The following is an 18,528-nucleotide window of genomic DNA, read 5'->3' as shown; positions in this document are numbered from 1 at the left end:
CTCCCCTTTTCCCTTGTTCCCCCACCACCACCCCCTGGATGAGGGGAAAAGGCGACAGGGGAGAAGCCGACCGCCCCCCCCATCTTTGTACGGAGCATTTTATAGCCGCGGACTTTTGTAACTCGGCAGCACTTTTTCAGAGCCGAACCTCAACAATAAAGAGCGTCAGCGCAGCCCGGCTGGGGACAGCGACACGCCTCTGTGGTGGGGACACGCGTGGTGGGGACGTGTGTGATGGGGACAGGCATGTGCAGCAGGGACAGGCATGTGCAGCAGGGACACACGTGTGGTGGGCCCAGGCGTGTTTGCCCCGGGGAGCCGTGTCCCACCGCCTGCAGAGGCATCATCAGCCTGTTTTCCCCTCCAGGCACTTCCTGTTATTCCTCGGGCAGCATCTCCCGGCGCAGCTGCCGGCAGCCGGGTCACCCCCTGACAGCCCCTCCCTGGGACCCCCCAGGGCAGGCAGAGGGCCATGGGGGCTGTTTCCACCCCCTGGAGCCCAGGGGTCGAGCAGCAGCTGTGCCAGGGCCGGCAGCACGGGGGGGGCTGGGGGGTGGGCTGTGGGCAGCCCCCAGTGTCCCCCCGACCACTCCTTGTCAGGCCAAGCTGCCCAGCACCCATGGCAAATGTCACCCCAGAGTCCCTGCCACCACCCCACCAGCTGTCCATCCTTCCAGGCATCCCTTCATTCTTCTATCCAAGCACCCACCTTTCCCTCCCTCCCTCCATCCATCCATCCATCCATCCATCCTTCCACATACCCCATCCCCACCTCCCTTCCCAAACCTCTCCCACTCACACACTTTTTCCCTCCACCATCTCCCCTCTGGCTTTCTCCCTCCTCCCTCCGTCCCACTCAACCCCAGGGGCCACATACTGTGGGGATGGGGGTCCCATGTGTGCACTGAGGGGGACGTGTGAAGGTGGCCAGAGCCAGCTGTAAACACGGGGGTCACTTCAAAGGGGACACCCGGGGACACCAGCCCAGCTTAGCACGTTGCCAAATCATTTCGGCACCCCTGGTGGGGTGGGGGGTTGGACCTCCTGCTCGGCCATTTGGTGGTTGGAAACAGCAGCTCAGGGCTGGGAGGGTCCCTGGGGCATGGAGGGAGCTGCCTCCTGTCCCTGTACCCCCTGTCACCCCATCAGAGCCCACTCTCAGCTCCAACCAAATGTTCCTGTGTGGAACAACCCGCTTTGTCCAGCACTGTGTCCCTGTGGAGCACGGTCTGGGGACTCTGAGCCCGGCCCAGCTGGGACCCACAGCAGGATTGAAGGTCCCCAGATTCACCCGGGGGGTCACAACCCAGGGCTTTCCGAGGATGCTTCTGGTTTTGGCAGGGTCCTGCTCCCCCGCCGTGGTCCCTGGCTGTCTCCCCTCTATCTGCCCCCCTCATCCTCCCTCCGCTGCTGCGCAGGAAGGCAACACCTTCCTTATCTCCTTCCGACGGGTGGTCCGGGCCCCCGCTGCCCCTTCCCCCCCCCTCCCGTCTCCGGCCTTGTTTTTTTTTGTGATGTGTCCCTATGTTTCCCTCCAGAGACTCTTCAGCCAAACATTTCCCTCCTGGAAGGGAAAGGGAAATCTCCAAGAGGTGGTTAGAAAGTCGGCGGCTCCGTCTGCGCTGGCGGGGAGTCCTGCAGCCATTTCCGCACCGTGCCAGGGAGGAAACTGCCCCTCAGCAGCTCCCCCCCAAAAATGCCCCCCCCTCCCATCACCCCCTTGAGTGTGGGGTCATCTGGGGTTGGTGGGGGATGGAGGGGATGAGGGACAGAGGGATGGAGAGATGGAAAGATGGAGAGGATGGAGGGATGGAAAGATGGAGGGATAGAAGGAAGAAAGGGAGGATGGTGGATGGAGAGGATGGAGGGATAGAGGGAGGAGGGAAAGGAGGATGGTGCAATGGAAGGAGAAAGGAAGAGAAGAAGAAAGGAGGGAGTTATGGAGGGAGGGAAGGATGGGTAGATGGATGAAAGGATGGAGGGATGGAAGGCTGGATGGATAGCGGAAGGGAGGGACAGATGGGCTGATTGATGGATGGACAGACACAGTGATGGATGGGCAGATGGATGAGCTGTATCAGGGGGTCTCTCCAGGCCAAGCGAGCCTGGAAGGCGCCTTGAATGTAAACACATTTCTTCCCCAAATTTCTCTCTGGGCGCTGGCTCCAAATGCAGCATTTCCACCCTCACAATCCCCTGGCTCTGAGACCAAATCAGAACCATGGGGAAACCCCCCAAAAAATCCCCCACTGTGGTGAAAAGTGTCCCCAGAGCTCCCAACCCCCTCGCTGGATGGTTTATCCAGCCCCACCAGCCACCTCCTCCATTTGCTTTGTTAAGACAAAGGATCGTCCCCGCAGCGGGATGACTCCGTCCGGGCTGGCTCCCAAAATTAGGTGGTAGCAAGCAGGAAGGTTAAGGCAGCCCCCCGACGGGAAGCTTCCCAAGGAACCCAGTAATGATCCTGCATCCTTTCCAAGTGGGAACAAAGGCCAAGGAGACAGGATAGTTTATCACGAGTAAATGAAGGATGTAAATAACATATAGGGGAAGATTTGTTTAGAGCGAAGCCTCAGGAAGCAGCGGGGGCCGAGGAGGGAAATGGCAGAGGAGCCGTTTGGTGGCTCAGCAGAACCCTGGGTTCAAGGGGGCCCTTGTACTACCTGTCTCCAAAACCCCCATCTGAACCCAAACCTTGTCCCTGCCCCTTGGGTTTGGGCACTGAACACCCGCAGCAGCCTGTTTTCCCATCACTGCAGGGGTGAGTCACCCAGATAAGGAGGAAAAAAGCCTGAAAATGGGATTTGGTGGGACAGGGCAGGTCCTGATGCAATCAGAGCTGCTGGGGGGCTTTTTGGTGTTAACCCCTCCACCCTGGTGTGCTGTGATGCTCAGCTGGTTTGGGATGGGAATTTTCACATTTCCCAAATTTGTGCTTTGGAAGTGACCAAGGAGATTTTGCCCAGGGATTGAACCCCCAGTGGGAGCTGGGGGGTGGGCAGGGGTACTCAGGAGAGGCTGTGGGCAGCTGTAGGGTGCATGGACACCCAGTTAGTGCAAACCCCCACACACACCCCCACTCACACACCCTCCAAACCCAGCCATGCCCCCCACCCCTCCGTGCCACCCCACACCACATCCCCCTCCACCCACTCCCATCCCCCAGAGGGAACTGCACACACCCTGCTGCTTTTTTAACCAAAATTCATTTATTTGTTACAAAATCAAAAGCCCTGCAGGTGCTGGGGGCAGCTGCCCCTGCCCAAGCCCCCCAGGGGCTCCTCCTAGGGTCTGCCTGAGTTTTCCCTTCCCACAAGCAGGGCTTTCCCAGAGGGGGGGGGGCCCAAAGCAAGCCAGGCTCTGGGGCGAAGAGGCAGCGGTGGGGTCCCCCCCAAGGAGACCAGCTCGGGGGGGCACCGGGGGTGGGGGCTAGATTGGGATCGAGGAGGGGGGTCAGGCACGGAAGAGCGTCTCCTGGGTGGCGGGGTCCAGCTTTCCCGGCAGGCCTGGCCCCCCCTTGCCGCCGGGGGGGGTGGCTGTGCCCCGAGGAGTAGCTGGCGGAGCGCTCGGGGCCGGGGCCGGGGGTCCGGCAGCAGAGGAGCGCGGCGCAGGCGCGGCGGAACCGGGGGTCGAAGAAGGCGTAGAGGAAGGGGTTGAGGCAGCTGTTGATGTAGGCGATGCTGGTGCAGTAGGGATGCAGGTTGTTGAGGAAGGTGTGGAGGCCACAGGACCAGGGCAGCACCTCCAGGTCCATCAGGACATAGAGGGTCTTGACCAGGTGGAAGGGCAGCCAGCAGCCCCCGAAGGCGGCCACCAGCACGGTGATGATGGTGAGGAGCCGCTTGCGCTTGCGGGGCCCCTCGGCCCGCTCCCGGCGGAAGTGGCTGCAGACGGTGCGGGCGATGAAGAAGTAACAGGTCAGCATGATGGCGAAGGGGGCCACGAAGCCCAGTGCGGTGGAGGAGAGCCCCAGCCCCACCTCCCAGGCACCCTCCGTCCCCGGGGCAGCCAGGCCCCCATAGTCCATGTAGCAGGTGATCTTGGTGTCCCCCCCGAGGGCGGCCGCCCGCCGCAGCACCAGGGCGGGCAGGGCCAGCAGAGCTGCCAGCACCCACAGGGCCACGGTGGCCACCAGCCCGCTGACCCGCGAGCGCAGCTTGGCCGTGGCCAGGGGCCGGACGATGGCCAGGTAGCGGTCGAAGCTCAGCCCCGTCAGGCAGAAGACGCTGGCGTACATGTTGACGAAGACCAGGTAGCTGCTGACCTTGCAGGCGGCCGTGCCGAAGGGCCAGTGGTAGCCCAGCCAGGCGTAGGCGGCCCAGAGCGGCAGGGTGGCCACGAAGGTGAGGTCGGCGGCGGCCAGGTTGGCGATGAAGGTGTCGGCCGAGCGCCGGCGGTCGCGGCCGCCCCTGAAGACGGTCCAGAGGACCAGCCCGTTGCCCACTGTGCCCAGCAGGAAGACCAGCAGGTAGATGGTGGGCAGCAGGGACAGCGAGGGGCCCCACTCCTCATAGTCGCACTCTGTCTCGTTCTCCCCGTAGCTGTAGGCATCCACCACCTCCTCCATCCCGCCGGGATCAGCTCGACTCGGCTCAGCTCATCCCGGGCTCACCCGGCTCCTCTGAGCCTGGCCCCTCGAATCCGTCGGTGTTACCTCCCCTGCCTCCTCCTCCTCCTCCTCCGCCCTCCTCCTGGATGGGACGGGCGGGACGGGGGGAGCCCCCGTGGGAAATTTCACAGCTCCCCCCCCCCTCCATCTGGCTCCTTCCCAGGGGGTTTCACCAACCTCGCACCCAAGTGTCAAAGTGTCAACCCCTGTGATAACCCCCAGGGGATTTCGGTGCCACGGCTCAGGGGAGCAGCCCCGGTGGTGCGGGGGGGGCTGGAGGGCAGGGCACGGCCCCCCCCACTCCCCGCCCCCGAACGTGCCTTTGGGATCTCCCCTCTGGAGCGATTGGCACCAGCACTTGGGGCTTCGCATTTCACGTTTGGAGTCTTTGGAGTGTTGCTCCGGGCTCTTTGCAGCGGGGTGTTGCACCGGGGGGGGCGTTTGGGGCTTGGGATGTGGCGTTTGGCATTTGGGATGTTGCATTTGGCGTTTGGCACTTGGGGTTTTACATTTTGCTCCCAGGGTTTTTTTTGCACTTTGCAAACACGTGGAGGCACCAGGAGGTTTCCCCACCACCAGGGCCCTGTTTGGAGTGTGATGTGCTGGGGGGGCTCTTTTGCATTTACCAAAAGTTGGGGGGGGGGGGGGGTGTCCAGGATCTGTGAGTCCCCCGGGGGGCTGGAAAAGCTGGGGGGTAGGACTGACGGAGGAGGGGGGAGCTGGGTGAGAGGCTGTGAGTGCCTTTTGCTGTCAGAGTGGGTAAATCCAGAGGATTTAGAAAAAAAGGAGCAGAACCAGAGTGACGGGGCTTGGAGACAGGGATGGGGGGCTTGGGGGGGTGGCCACAGAGGCCACCAAACCAGGTGGCCAAGGGAGTCCTGAATCCACAGTCTGGGAGAACAATCCAGGGTTTAAAGAGGCTAGAGATAACGAGTAATAAACCACTCCACCTGTGGGACTGCAGTGGGGGGGGCACAGGGTTCCCGCGGGGGGGGCTGGGGCCAGCGGGTCGCTGAAGAATCAAAATTAAAATTAAGGTTATTAAAATGAAAATCTGCTAAGAATTGAGGGCGGAACATGAGCTGCTGGGTGAAACCCCGAGTGTGCGGGAAGAGGGGACGGACCCTGCACAGCCCAGCCTGACAAAGACGTTACTTAAGCTATGAACTAATAAGTGGAATAAAATCGGGAAATAAAAGAAACGTTAATTAGCCCCTTGGTATCGCCAGCAGCTGCTACAAAGGGAGCTGTTCCCGCCGGTAACAAGGATGGCTATTAATAACGAGCTCAGCTATTTCTGTCGCCCGTGGGTAGCACAGGAGCAGGTAACCCTTTCCAGCCCCCCCCTGCAATGCTGGGGGGCTGCAGGGTCCCCGGTCCCCCCCGGCAGTGCACAGACCTCAGTGCCACCCTGGGGTCCTGCCTGGCCCCTGGCTCGGGGCAGCTGCCCCCAGCAGAAGGAGCTGGAGACCACCCAGGGGGGGCTGCAGTAGCCACAGGGGGTGGATTGGTGGCCAGGGCTGGGCAAAGGCCCCAGGGAGCAGCACAGGGTGTTATCACTGGTGGGGTGATAACAAACACCGTTATCTGTAACCTCATTAGGCAGCAGGAGGCTGGGGGGGGGACGTGGGCAGGGGGGCCCAGGGGGCTCTGCCGGGAACCAGGACCCCATGGGGCATGCACAGCCCCAAACTTGGCAGCAGTGAGGGGCTCCAGGAACCTTCACTCCTGATCCCGAGGGGACAAACCCCAGAGCTAGCAGCTCCATGGGGATAGGGGCACGGAGCCAAGGCTGTGTCTGTCTGTCCGTCCGCCCCCCAGCTCTGCACAAGACCCCTGGCCAGGGCAGGCAGCGTTTGCTGTGGCATGAGGGGGACTTGGTGACTTCTGCAGCAGTGGAGGGAGTTCTTCACATCCTACCAGGGGAGCAACAACTCCTGTGCAACATCCTTCCCTCTGGATCTCTCTCCTTCCAGAAAACCCAGCCCCAGGGACCTGACCCCTTGGGCACAGGTGGGTCTCAGATGAGCACGTGCCCAAAATGGGACCAGGGCAGCACCTCGGGTCACTGACAGGGACAGCGCATCCTTGGGGGGTCTGAGCTGCGGGACGGGAGATCCCCGGCCTCCAGGGCCCAGGGTCACACCCCAGCCACCCTCCCTCTGCAGGGACAGTGTCTGGGAGGTTTGGGGACAGGGTGGAATCTGTCCCCCCTTTTCCTCAGGGTGACCCCCAGGAAGGGGAGGGGCAGGGGACAGGCTGGATGGCACCGTTGGTGCCAGGGTAGGCACACGTGGGTGCTCAGCCTTGTGTGCAGACACTGGTGCATGTGCAAGGGGAGTGTGCAAGGGCTGCACCCACCGCCACCCTGCGGGTACCTACGGGAAACAGGGTGCACGCCTGGGGGCTTCCTGCCCCCCCAGCCACACAGCACGTGCAGGGGTGAGGTGGGGCAGGGCTGCGGGCAGGGAGCTCCTCCTGGTGGCAGCTCCCGCACCAGCGTCCCCCTCTGGGCCCACCCCCACGGGGGGGCTGAGAGAAGAGCCAGGACCCCCCAAACCAACCAACGGAGTTTTATTGTCCTGTCCGAATGGCACCACAGTCCCGACCCACTGCTCGTTGTCTGAAGGTGATACAGGAGCAGGGGGGGCAGGGGAGGAGGGGGCAGGGCCACCCCCCCAGCCCCCAAGGGGAAGGAGGATGGTGGGGGGGGGCCGGGGAGGGGGATGGGAACCCTGCGAGCATCGTGCAAAGTGCATAGATGTGTGTGTGTGTCCCGACACGGGGAGGGGACGGGCCTGATCCGGGGACAGCGGCCACAGCCTCAGGGACGCGCTGGTGGGAGAGGAAGCCTGGAAGAGAGCAGTGAGGGGGTGAGGACCCCTCGGGGATGCCTGGGCTGGGGGGGTAGGCAGCCCCCAGAGGGGTCCTTGGCCACGGCCCAAAGGACACACTTCCACCTGGGCCACCCCCTGCTGTGCCAGGGACAGCTCTCTGTCTGCACATCCCCTCCAGCTCCCTGGACACATGGAGAGGGGGCACCCCAGGGGGCAGGGTCTGTTCCTCCACACCCCCCAGCTCCCACACTCACATGCTCATGGCTTCTTCTTCTTCAGCTTCAGCGCTTGCAGCCAGTGGGGGGGGGAGGCGTCAGACCTGGGGCAGGCACAGCATCAGCACCATCCCCCCCGAAACATACCTGATATCCCCATGCACCCCAAAACCCTCTGAGAAACCCAGCCCAGGGCCATAGCCATGGGGCAGAGAACCAGCACCTCGAGCACCCCCCCCGCATTCCCCCATCCCCCCTGTATTGCCCCAGCATTTCCCCCACCCCCCATATCCCCCCACATCCACAGCATTGACCTCACCACTCCCAAAACCCACCCACATGCCCCCCCAGCACCTTGCCCTCCCACCCCCCAAGGCTCCCGTGCCCCCACACCCACCCCGAGGGCTTCTCCGGCTTGGGGGGCAGCATCAGGGGTTTCCCGCTCAAGCCGGGGATCTTGCAGGACTTGGAACGCTGCACGTGGGGGTCCCTGGGGGAGGTGGTCTTGCTGTCCCCCAGCGCTGCCCCCTCCTCGGCTGAGCGGTTCCGGCCCCTCAGCTTGGCCTGGGGGCAGAGGGGTGAATTCAGGGGAGCACAGGGTGCTCTGCCCCCCAGACCCTCCCACCACTTCTGTGACCAACCCCCCAGCCCCAACCTGCCTCAGTTTCCCCTCCCCTTGTCAGCCCGTCCTCATCCGGGAGGCGTCACCCCCTCACTGGGGGTTCCAGCAGGTCCCACCTTGAGAGCTGAGGTGCTGAGGCTGGGGAAGAGCGGGACCCTCACCCCCCGGCCCGAGGGGGACCCCCGTGCCCGCCGGCTCTTGGGCTCCTCCACCGCCTCTTCATCCGAGGATGCCGCCAGGGGGCACGGCCGGGGCTCTGCGGGGAGACACGGGGGACAGAGTCACCACAAGATTCCCCCGAGGACCAAGGGCTCTGCAGCCCCTCTCCCCCCGCTGTCTGTCACCTGTGGAGTCCCGGAAGATCCAGCTGTCCCCCTGGGAGGTGGCCCCGGGGCGCAGGGCAGGGGGCCGGGGGCTGCGCTTGCGGCCCAGGCTGGCCTTGCTGCGGTACACGCGGCTGTCCAGGACCTCCGTGTCCTGTGGGGAGGGGTCAGCACCCAGGGACCCCCACTACACACACCCAGTCTGCCCCTCAACCCACCCACCCAGCGTGCCCAACCCGCAACAGCACACTGGACCCAACACCCTCACCCCACCCACCCAGTATGCCCACAGATCCCACAACAGCACAGAGGGGCCTGAATTTGCAGCCCATCTCGCCGGGGAGGGTAAAGCCCCCCTTCTAGAGGGGGACGGGGACAGGGCCCCCCCACAGGAGTCGCTGTGACAGCCAGACCACCCCCCACAAGCCACACGAGGGGCTCGGAGCTGCCCCCTCCCTTCTCACCTCCAGGAAGGTGAACTCCTGCCCAGCAGCATCTGGGGGTACCTCAGGCTGGGGGACCCCCTCCTCCTCCCAGCTTGGTGGGCTCTTTCCATCCGGGTGGTCCGAGGGGGTTCCTTGACATTCCGTGTCTGGCAGGGCCCCACCAGCAGCCCCCAGGGGTGGAGGGCAGGCCGGGGGGCTTGGCAGGGCAGCAGCTGGCTCAGGGACTTCCCTCTCCTCAGTGGAACTGAGCGGCTCACTCTGGGGGGGCTCCGCAGGCAGGGGGGCAGTTGGAGCGTCGCCCACCAGCAGGCTGGGGTCTGAGATGCTTCTGCTCAGGGAGACAAGACCAGATCCCCGAGTTCCTCCAGCTGCAGAGAACACAAGACCAAACCTTCCCCCCCATCAGCCTCCAGGGGAAACTGAGGCACGGGGGGGGATCAGGCACAGCTCCCCTGAGACCAGGACAGGACTCAGGCGTCCAGGAGTTTCCCTACCCCCTCCTGGGATGTCACATCAAGGGGGTGGCACCTCTGGGAAGTTCCCCCAAAGGCTGGGGCAGAACTTGGGGTATGGGGAGCGTAAGGAGGCTGCGAGGCTCATGGGGGGCTCAGGGCCCCCTCCCAGGGCAGGGGAAGGGGCCAGCCCCCCAGCCAGGTCACCAGCCCCCAGAGGGTGCCAGGGGGACACCAGGTGACCAAGGGGCAGGGGGAGGGGGATGGTGCTGGCAGCAGAGACCCACAGGGTTCTCAGGGCATGGGGGGCTTTCCCTTCCCTCCTCCCAAGACCCTGATTCTCCAGCAGCTCCAGGGAACTTGTGTTTGGGAACCTTCAGCTCCACAAGCTGGCTGGAATTGGGGTTCCTACACCCCAGTGAAGCGACAGGCTGGCTCTGCTGCTTTGGGGGGCCAAGGGAACACCAGCACACCCAGACTCAGCTCATGATCCCCAGAGGGTACCCCCAGCCCAGGGCTCTGTCCCGCTCCTTACCCCCATCCCATGCCAGGGCTCTCTCCTGGGCTCTGCTCCCGCTCCCGGCTCCGGGCGGCGCAGCGGGCGCCGAAGGCTCGGGCCCATTCCTGGCGCTTGGCCTCGGTGTCCTGCAGCTCCGCGCTGTGTCCTGCTGCATCCAGGTCCTGGCTCCAGCCTGGCTCTGCCAGCCCGGCCCCCTGAGGGCTGCCGAAGGGGAGACCCCCACGCCAGCCCCCCAGGGGCTCCATCAGATCCCTGGATCCCACTCCACCAGCCCAGGATGTGGAGCCATCACAGGAGGCTTCACCAGGATCTGGCACCTGCTCTGTCTCGATGTCAAACGGGCTGTGGCGCTCGGGCCCCCCCTGCCCCTCAGCCCAGTCCCTGGTGCTGGTGCCACCCCAGCCAGGTCCCTGGGCTGGGGGGCTGGGGACATCACCCTCCCTGGCACCAGAGGCACTGGCCGGGCTGGCCTGCCCAGCTCCGTGGTCACTGGCCCAGCTCTGCTGGGCAGCTCCGCGCCCTCCGGCTGCCGGCTCCGCCTGGGCAGAGCAGAACCCACTGGCCCAGGGTGGTCTGCATGGGCTGAACTCCCCCTCCGGAGTGCTGTATCCATCATCCCAAGTCCCCATATCCCTGCTGCTGCCCTGGCTGGCATCAGCCCGTCTGCTGGGGCTGAACTCCTGATCCTGGCTCTCCATGCCCTTGGTGCTGTATCCATCATCCCAGGATGCTCTGCTGGGTTTGGAGTCCCCATCCCGGGTCTCCATGTCTCCAGTGCTGCCCTCACTGGTCTGAGCAGGTCTGATGGGGCTGAACCTGCCCTCCCATGTCTCCATCCCTCTGCTGCTGCCCTCGCTGGTCCAGGCTGCTCCACTGGAGCTGAACTCCTCATCCCGGCTCTCCGCATCCCGGCTGCTGTATCTGTCATCCCAGGTCAGGATGCTGGGACTGAACTCCCTGTCCTGGATCTCCACGTCCCGGGTGCTGTATCCCTCATCCCAGGCTGCTCTGATGGAGCTGAACTCCCCATCCCGAGTGTCCACATCCCTGGTGCTCTGCTTGCTGGCCTCAGCCACAGTGCAGGGTTTGCCATCCCTGTCCTCAGTCCCCACGTCCCGGGTGCTGTATCCATCATCCCAGGTCCCCATGTCCCTGCTGCTGTCCTCGCTGGCCTTGGCCCATCTGCTGGGACTGAACTCCTGGTCCTGGCTCTTCACATCCTGGGTGCTGTATCCAACATCCCAGGCTGGTCTGCTGGGTCTGGACTCCCCATCCCAGCTTTCCATGTCCCTGGTGCTCTGCTCACTGGCTCCAGCTGCTCTGCTGGGACTGAACTCCCTGTCCTGGCTCTCCATATCCTGGGTGCTATATCCATCATCCCAGGGCCGGCTGCTGGAGCTGAACTGCCCATCCTGGCTCTCCACTTCCCTGCTGCTCTGCTTGTCACCCCAGGCCACTCCGGTGGGTTTGAAGTCCCCATCTTGGGTCTCCATGTCCCTGCTGCTGTCCTTGCTGGCCTCGGCTGCTCTGCTGGGGCTGAACTCCCTGTCCTGGCTCTCCGTGTCACTCTTGCTGTACTCACCAGCCTGAGCTGGTCTGCTGGGGCTGAACTCCCTGTCCTGGCTCTCCATGTCTCTCTTACTGTACTCACCAGCCTGAGCTGGTCTGCTGGGGCTGAACTCCCTGTCCTGGCTCTCCATGTCCCTGCTGCTATACCTGCTGTCCCACCCTGCTCTGCTGGTGCTGAACTCCTTCTCTGGGGTTGCAGGGTCCCCTGTGCTGGATCTGCCAGCCCAGCCCAATGTAAAATCCTTGGTGTCAGGATCTCTGCTGCTGTATTTACTGGCCCAGCCTGGGGAGAGTTCCCTTTCCTTTGTCCCCACATCACTGGTGCCATACTTTCCAGCCCAGGCAGGCGTGACATCCCCATCCTGGCTCTCTAGGTCCCTGGAGACAAACCTGCTGGCCCAGCCAGGCTGCCCAGAGCCGGGCTCCTGGTCCTGCTGCTGGCCATGCCCTGTGCCATGGCTCCAGTCAGCCTCCCTGCAGCCCATCTCCTCCCTGCTATAGCTGGTGCCCCAGGTGGATTTGCTGGCACCCAAGTCTGGATCCCGCAGGACACTGCTCTCCCCGTCACCGTGGGGCTGGGGCCACTCACTGCAGCCCCGTCCCGCGTCCCCCACTAGCTCCGTCCCTCCGTGGCTGCTGCCCCAGTCCCCCCGGGAGGTGCTGAAGGGCCCGTCCTGCCGCTCCCCCTTCTCGATGCTGCGGGTGCTGTCCCAGCTTGGTGTGGTCCCGAATTCCTGGTCCCGCTCCATCTCACCAGGCCAGTCTCCGTCCCCAGCCGCAGCCTCGCGGGTCCAGTCGAAGGCACCGGCCTGGGCGGGGTGGCCGATGCCGAACTCGCTGCACAGGTCCTTCCGTGCCCAGCCCAGCAGGCCCTGGGGAAAGCCAGGAAGAAAGAAGGGGGAAGGAGATAGAGGGGGCTGAGGAGGTCAGGAGGGGTCACGCAAGGTCACAGTCCCGGCTCATGTAGAAGTTGGAGAGGGGGAATGTCCTCAGGTGCCCAGGGGAGCTGGTACGAGCAAGTCCCTGTCCTGAGGGGAGCCCAGACCCTACCACCTGCCCTGCCCATCCCACGGCACCCCTCTTCCTGTTCACCATTTCCAACCCCATTCCCATTCCCATTCCTCCTCCCCATTCCCCTTCCCATGCCCCTTACCTCTGGTGCCTCCAGAGAGCTGTGCCCTGTGCTGTGGGGGCCAGGCGATGCCAGCAGCTCCGTCAGCCAGCCTGGGTCACCGTGGGGGTCAGGGTCCCGCGGGGGTCCTTCGGCCTGGCCCGGCCCCCCGGGGCCCTGCAGGCTACCGGGGCAGTCGGCTGCAGTGGCTGGAGCTGGTGGGGCCCAATCCTCCCCAACAGGGGGCTCAGGCCCAGCTGGGTCCCGGCCAGGTTCCATCACACCAAGAGGGAAGCAGGGCACAGGGACCTCCTGCTCTGCCTCCTCCTCCTCTGCTGAGCTCTCAGGCTCTCGCTGGGCGATGGGACCCCCTGGGCAAGGACCCCCCACCATGGGGCCAGGCCCGTCAGAGCTGCTGTCACCCTGGGAGCACAGAGGGTGGGGGGCCGGGTCCGCCCCATCCGACTCACCCTCCTCAGACAGCCCTGAGTCAGTGGTCTCCCGGATGGGGGAGTGGGGGGTGGACACCAGTTGCCGTGCCCCCCGCGAGGGGAACGTCCACTCAAAGGACTGGGAGAGGCTCCAGCTGGACCCACTACCCAGGGACGGCTCTGATAGGGGGCCCCTAGGCTGGGACAGGGCACTCAGTGAGCCCCCCAGCCCCTCCAGGCCCTGCCCTGCCATCTGGGGCTGCAACACCCCCTCTGCAGAGTGCCAGAGCCCCAAGTCCCTAGAGGGGGTAGGGGGGCTGCCATCAGGACCCTTGGGGGACTGCAGGGGCACTGGGGAGTCATCGGGTCCCTCTGGGGAGCCTGGGGGGCGAGAGGCTTTGGCAGGGGGCTCAGAAGGTGGGCTGGGGGGGCCCGGGTGCTCAGCAGCAGCCTCGGGAGAGCCGGGGGGGCAGGTGACTCTGGGGTGCAGCTTGGGAGTACCAGGGGGGCTGGCAGAGTTGGGGGATCCCTCCCCGGGAGTGTGGGGAGAGCCGGGGGAGTGGGAGGCACCAAGCCGGGGTTCAGCTGTGGCGGAGGGAGCCCCTGGGGCTGGGACCCCAATTGGGGACCAAGCAGGGGGCTCTGGGGAGCCAGGGGCCAGTGTCGGGGAGCCAGGGGCTGGGAGTTCTGGGGGGGCATCGGGGGAGCCAGGGGCTGAGGCAGAGGGCTCAGCAGACTGGAAAGGAGCTCCCGGGGCTGGGGCTGGACAGGCAGGGGGTCTTGGGGAGCCGGGGGGTCCGAGGGTGCCCAGCTGGAGTGAGGAAAGCTGCAGAGAGAGCCAGGGAGGGGGGATCACCCAAGAAGAAACTTTCAGGTTTCAGCCCCCTATCTCTCAGGCCCCCTCACAGAGAGGATCCTCCCTGCCTTTACCCCTTTCTCAGACCCTGGGCAGGAGATGCCCACACTCCTACGGAGCTCAGCCCCAATCCGTGTCCCCCGCGGAGCACCCACCCTCCAGCAGTGTGGAGAGAGATGGAGAGGAAGAACTGAAGCAGGAGGAAACCAAACCACCCCCAGCCCGGACCCCCACCCAGTGCCACCAGGGTGCTGAGTGCTGCTGCCACCCCGCTGTCCCCACGGGCAGGTGTCCCTGTCACCACCCCGTGTGGGGAGGGGGCTGGCGGGGAGCCCAGCGGGGCCTGTCCTGCCCTGCCACATACCTGCCGGGTCACCAAGCCCGGCGGTGACTCAGGGCTGCTCCCGGCCCACACCTTGGCACGGCGCTGCCACGCGCCACCCCCTCCCGGCCTCGCAGACACCGGCGTCCCGGGGGGAAGGGACACCCCGAGGAGAGAGGAGAGAGACGCACCCCGCAGAGAGGGAGCCCCGAGGAGACAGGAGAGCCCCGAAGGAGAGAGCCCAGGAACGCAGCCGCCGCGGCGGGAGGGCCAGGCCACAACTCACGTCAGGGGGGGACAGCGGTCGCCGGCGTCCGCGGGGGTCCCCGGCACCGCTGGGGCCGGCTGGCGGGGAGCTGCTGCTGAGAGGACGGGAAGGAGGGTCAGTTCCTGCCCCGTCACCCTCCCTTCCCACTGCCCAGCCACAGGACGGGGTTGGGTGAACTGCAGGGGGCCCCTCAATCCCTGCCAATCCTGCCCCAAAACCAGCACCGGTTATCGGCCTGGCTTTGGCTGCATGGAGAGGAAGGGAAATCAGCTGCAATCCCTGCTTCTGGAAAGCTTCAGTGCTCTGCACAGCAAGTTTCTCACACTTGGGATTTAAATAGCCCTGTCCTGCTCTGCTGGAGGTGCCCAGCTTTGGGATCATGGCCAGGCGCTGGCTCCTATCCAGGACATCCTGCAGCCAGGAGTCCCACAGATCTGCCCACTCCTGGAACCTTGGCACAGCCCGGGAGGATAAAAAATAGCCAGGGTGGGAAAAAGGAGTGTTTCCCAGGGGGAGTGACCCTCTTCCCACTATTCCCAGCCCCAGGACCCAGCTGGATTGCTTCCCAGCCCTTGGGGCAGCTCCTCCAGGAGGACAGCCCATCCCTGTAGCCTCGAAACACCACCCAGCAGCCCCAGCCTTCCCATGGAGGCAGCAGCTCCTGGCGCTGGACCTCAGCTCCGTTATCCCTGTGCTAGAAGGACTGGGAGCCATGGCCCCCAGCCTGCAGCCTCTTGCCCCCCGGGTCAGTCTCTGGCCCCTCACCTTGTCTCAGGAATTGTGTGCCCGTCGTTCCTTGTCCCCAGCTCACCCGCCATGGGCTGGGGGGCCTGGGGGCCTTCGCCAGGGGGGGCTCTGTCCCCCTCCCCACTGGGCCGCCTCCGGAAGGCAGAGAAGGTTTTGGAGCCAAAGCGAGGGGAGGGGTCGGGGCAGAAGGGTGAGAGCCGGGCTCGCTCTGGGCTCCCCAGGCCCTCCCTGTCCATCTTGGCCAGGATCTCCTCCACGGTGGTGCCCGGGAATCGCTCCGGTCTGGTGCCCACCGGCGTCACCCTGAAGGGGGCCGGGCCCCTGCGCGCAGGGGTCAGCGGGGCGGGGGGCAGCCCCTCGCTGGGGGGGGGGACACGGCTCCTCAGCAGCTGCGACCGTGGGGGACGGGAGCCCCTTCCCGTTGGGGGTCTCGGGTGCCCGGAGGGTGAAGGAGGGGCGGCGGAGGGGCCCCCCCGCGCCGCCCCCACTGTAGGGCTGGGGCCCGGCCAGGCGGTTCATCTTCTCGGCAGAGGGCAGCTCGGGGCGGGGGTGCCGCGGGGCCGGGGGGGGCTGCAGCGGGGGGGGCTGCACCGGGGGGGGGCTTGGTGGGCAGGGCCGGCTTGGGCAGCACGCGGGGCTTGGGCCGGACGGGCGGCTTGGGGCGAGCGGTGCCTGCGGGAGAGGAGAAACGGCAGATGGGGGAGCGCCGGGACCCCCGGGAAGGGCAGCAGGGCCGAGGACAGACCTCGGGCACCAGCCGACTCTCCCAGTGCAGACCGAGTAGGGGGAATCCCCCTCCCCAGCTTCTCTCAGCGAGGACAGACCTTTCTCCGGGCTGCCGGCCGCCAGCCCGCCCGGCCCGGTGCCCGCGGGGGAGGCGCGGGGCACGGCGGGGCAGAGGGGCTGCGGCTGGGAGGCCATGGCCGGAACGGGCGGGGAACGCGGGGTCAGCCCCTGCGGAGAGAGGAGGGAAGAGTTCCGGGAGCGGCCCTTCAGCCGCGGAGCGACCCCCAGCCCTGCGCCAGACCCCGGCGCCCACCTGCAGGGCAGCGGGTGGCGGTGCCGGCGGGGGCCGCCGTGCCAAGCCGCTATGGCCCCGCCAGCCCGCGGCGGGCCCGGCCCTCGGACCCCGCCCGCGCCAACCGGGCACGGCGCAGGAGCCCCAAGCCCCCCCCGGGCCCCCCGCCCAGACCCCCCGCCCGCCCTGCGGCTCCACCTCTACCTGCTCCAGCGCTCCAACACAAACACGCACCCCCCCCCCCCCCCCGAACCTGTGCCCACCCCCAAAGCACCGCCCCACGCCCCAGAACCCGCGCCAGCCCCCCCGCCCCCCGCCCCGGCTCAGGGCCCAGCCCAGCGGGCTCTCCCAGCGCCAACAGCCGGGACCCCCCGGCACAGCCCGGCTCCAGCGCAGGAGCGGGAGATGCCCCCTCACCTTCCCCGGATCAGCCTCATGTCCGGGGCGGGCCGAGGGCGCAGCGAGGGGGGTCACCGTTCCCCACGGGTCTCACGCTGCCGCCTCTCCCGTGACTCACCGGGGCTGCGGGGACAGGAAAAACCCGCTCGGTGCCTCCTCCCGGCCCTGCCCTCCCCTCCCCTCCTGCCCCGCTGGGGTCCACCCCCCTCCCCTTCCCACCGGCCGCCCACAACCCACATCTGGAAACCATCGGGCCCGTTTCCCAACCCTTCGGCAGCCCGAGGACGCTGACGAGGCCCCGGGGTGCGGGTCCGAGCCCTCGGTGTGTGTCGCTGCCCCCCCCCCCCGGGGCCTACTCAGGTTGCCGAGGAAACAAAGCCCCCGCTCGAGTAGCTGGGCAGGCCGCAGGCCTGGGCCCGTTGCCACAGCAACCGAGACCCCCGCTCGATTTTGGAGACAGGGGAAGGCCCCGGCGGGAACAACGGCCGCAGCCAGGGTGGTGCGGAGGTCCCGGTTCCCCGGTACCGGAGGAGACCCCCACTCACCCGCCGCTGCTGCTGCATATTCATGAGCACGCCCCGCCCCCTCGCCGCTGGCCACGCCCCCTCCCCGGCAACCAGCGAGAGGGGCGGGATAGAGCGGCCCCGGCGCCGCGTGGCCAGGGCGGACGAGCGGGAGGGGAAGGGCTAGAGGGGAACCATGGAGTGAGGGGCTAGAGGGGCACGAGCCCTGCACCGCGGGGACAGCGCCGCCGCCGGGAGGGGCGGCCCAGCCCCCAGACACACCGCGTCCCCCAAAGTGCCCCCGCAGCCCCTGGGCCCCCCACAAACACCCCTCAGAGGCCCCACACACCCCACCACCCCCCCTGTGTCACCAACACCCCCTACAGCCCCCCAAACGACACCCTGCAGCCACCTCAGACCCCCCAAACGACCCCTTGCAAACCTCCCCACAGCCCCCCGTGCCCCCACAGCCCCTGCCGCTCACCCAAAACCCTGCACCCCACCCTCCTCTAGCCCCACAACACTCCCCCCGATCCCCCAACAACCCACCGCAGCCCCCCCTAGCCCTCTGCCTGCCCCCCCAGGGGGGGAGGGCAGGGGGGGAAAGGGGGAGCTGCCCCCCCCCCCCCGCACACCCACACTCAGGCCCTGGGCGGGTTTTTATTCAGCACCGGTTGCCAGGGGAACAGACCCGGAATACAAAAAACCGACAGAAAAAGAGACGGAACCAAACCCGAGTGTGTAAAAAAAATAAATTGATGCAAAATGGGGCTGGGGGGGAAAGCACCCAGGGCCCCCCCACGGGGGGTCCCACTCACCCGCCCGGCGCTGAGGGCTGGGCTGGGGGGGCCGGAGGTCGCCTGCCCCACTCCCTGGGGTGTCAGGGGTCACCCCTCTCAGCCCCCCCTCGGAACAGGCCTGGGGCCGGCCGGGGAGGGGCTCATCCTGTGGGGGCTGCTCCACGAGGGGGCTCATCCCAGGGGGCTCATCCACAGGGAGGTCAATCCGAGCCGGACGCCGACTCCTCCGAGCTGGGGGCTGGGCTGGCTGCCCCCTCCTCCTCCGAGTCCTGTGGGAGGAGACCAGGTCAGTGTGGGAGGGGATGATGGCAGGGCAAGGGGGACCCCCCAGCGCCCCCTCCCCTACCTCCTTCTTGCTCTCGGCCGAGGAGCTCTCATCACTGGACACAAACTCTTTGCTCTTGAAGCTCTCGCTGCCGCTCTTGGCTGGGGACTTGCTGGAGGACACGGGCTTGGAGGGGCCCTTCTTCTCCCCCTTCC

At 66.2% G+C, this 18,528-nt stretch overlaps 2 protein-coding genes and 1 long non-coding RNA gene across 3 annotated transcripts; all 3 read right to left on the bottom strand.

Moving 5' to 3' along the window:
- Positions 1–3,357: 3,357 nt before the first annotated feature.
- On the bottom strand, positions 3,358–4,609 carry APLNR (apelin receptor). Its single transcript, XM_051621294.1, is given in 2 exon segments — positions 3,358–3,531; positions 3,533–4,609. Coding segments are annotated over 2 exon segments (1,113 nt in total). The 5' UTR covers positions 4,568–4,609; the 3' UTR covers positions 3,358–3,453.
- A 2,557-nt stretch (positions 4,610–7,166) lies between these two features.
- On the bottom strand, positions 7,167–17,059 carry TNKS1BP1 (tankyrase 1 binding protein 1). Its single transcript, XM_051621755.1, is given in 15 exon segments — positions 7,167–7,461; positions 7,701–7,765; positions 8,059–8,225; positions 8,400–8,539; positions 8,628–8,760; positions 9,071–9,380; positions 10,040–12,465; positions 12,747–13,961; positions 14,600–14,675; positions 15,347–15,672; positions 15,674–15,923; positions 15,925–16,000; positions 16,153–16,282; positions 16,764–16,868; positions 16,983–17,059. Coding segments are annotated over 12 exon segments (5,277 nt in total). The 5' UTR covers positions 16,250–16,282; positions 16,764–16,868; positions 16,983–17,059; the 3' UTR covers positions 7,167–7,461; positions 7,701–7,704.
- A 927-nt stretch (positions 17,060–17,986) lies between these two features.
- Positions 17,987–18,522, bottom strand: LOC127385771 (uncharacterized). Its single transcript, XR_007889749.1, has 2 exons — positions 18,395–18,522; positions 17,987–18,317 (listed from the first exon to the last, which is right to left on the bottom strand). It is a non-coding gene; the product is annotated as an uncharacterized LOC127385771 (long non-coding RNA).
- Between the last annotated feature and the right edge of the window lie 6 nt (positions 18,523–18,528).

This window comes from Apus apus, chromosome 5 (genome assembly GCF_020740795.1).
Source record: "Apus apus isolate bApuApu2 chromosome 5, bApuApu2.pri.cur, whole genome shotgun sequence".
NCBI lineage: Eukaryota > Metazoa > Chordata > Aves > Apodiformes > Apodidae > Apus > Apus apus.
The sequence above is the reverse complement of the archived record's forward strand: the minus strand, read 5'-3'. Positions and strand labels throughout refer to the sequence as shown.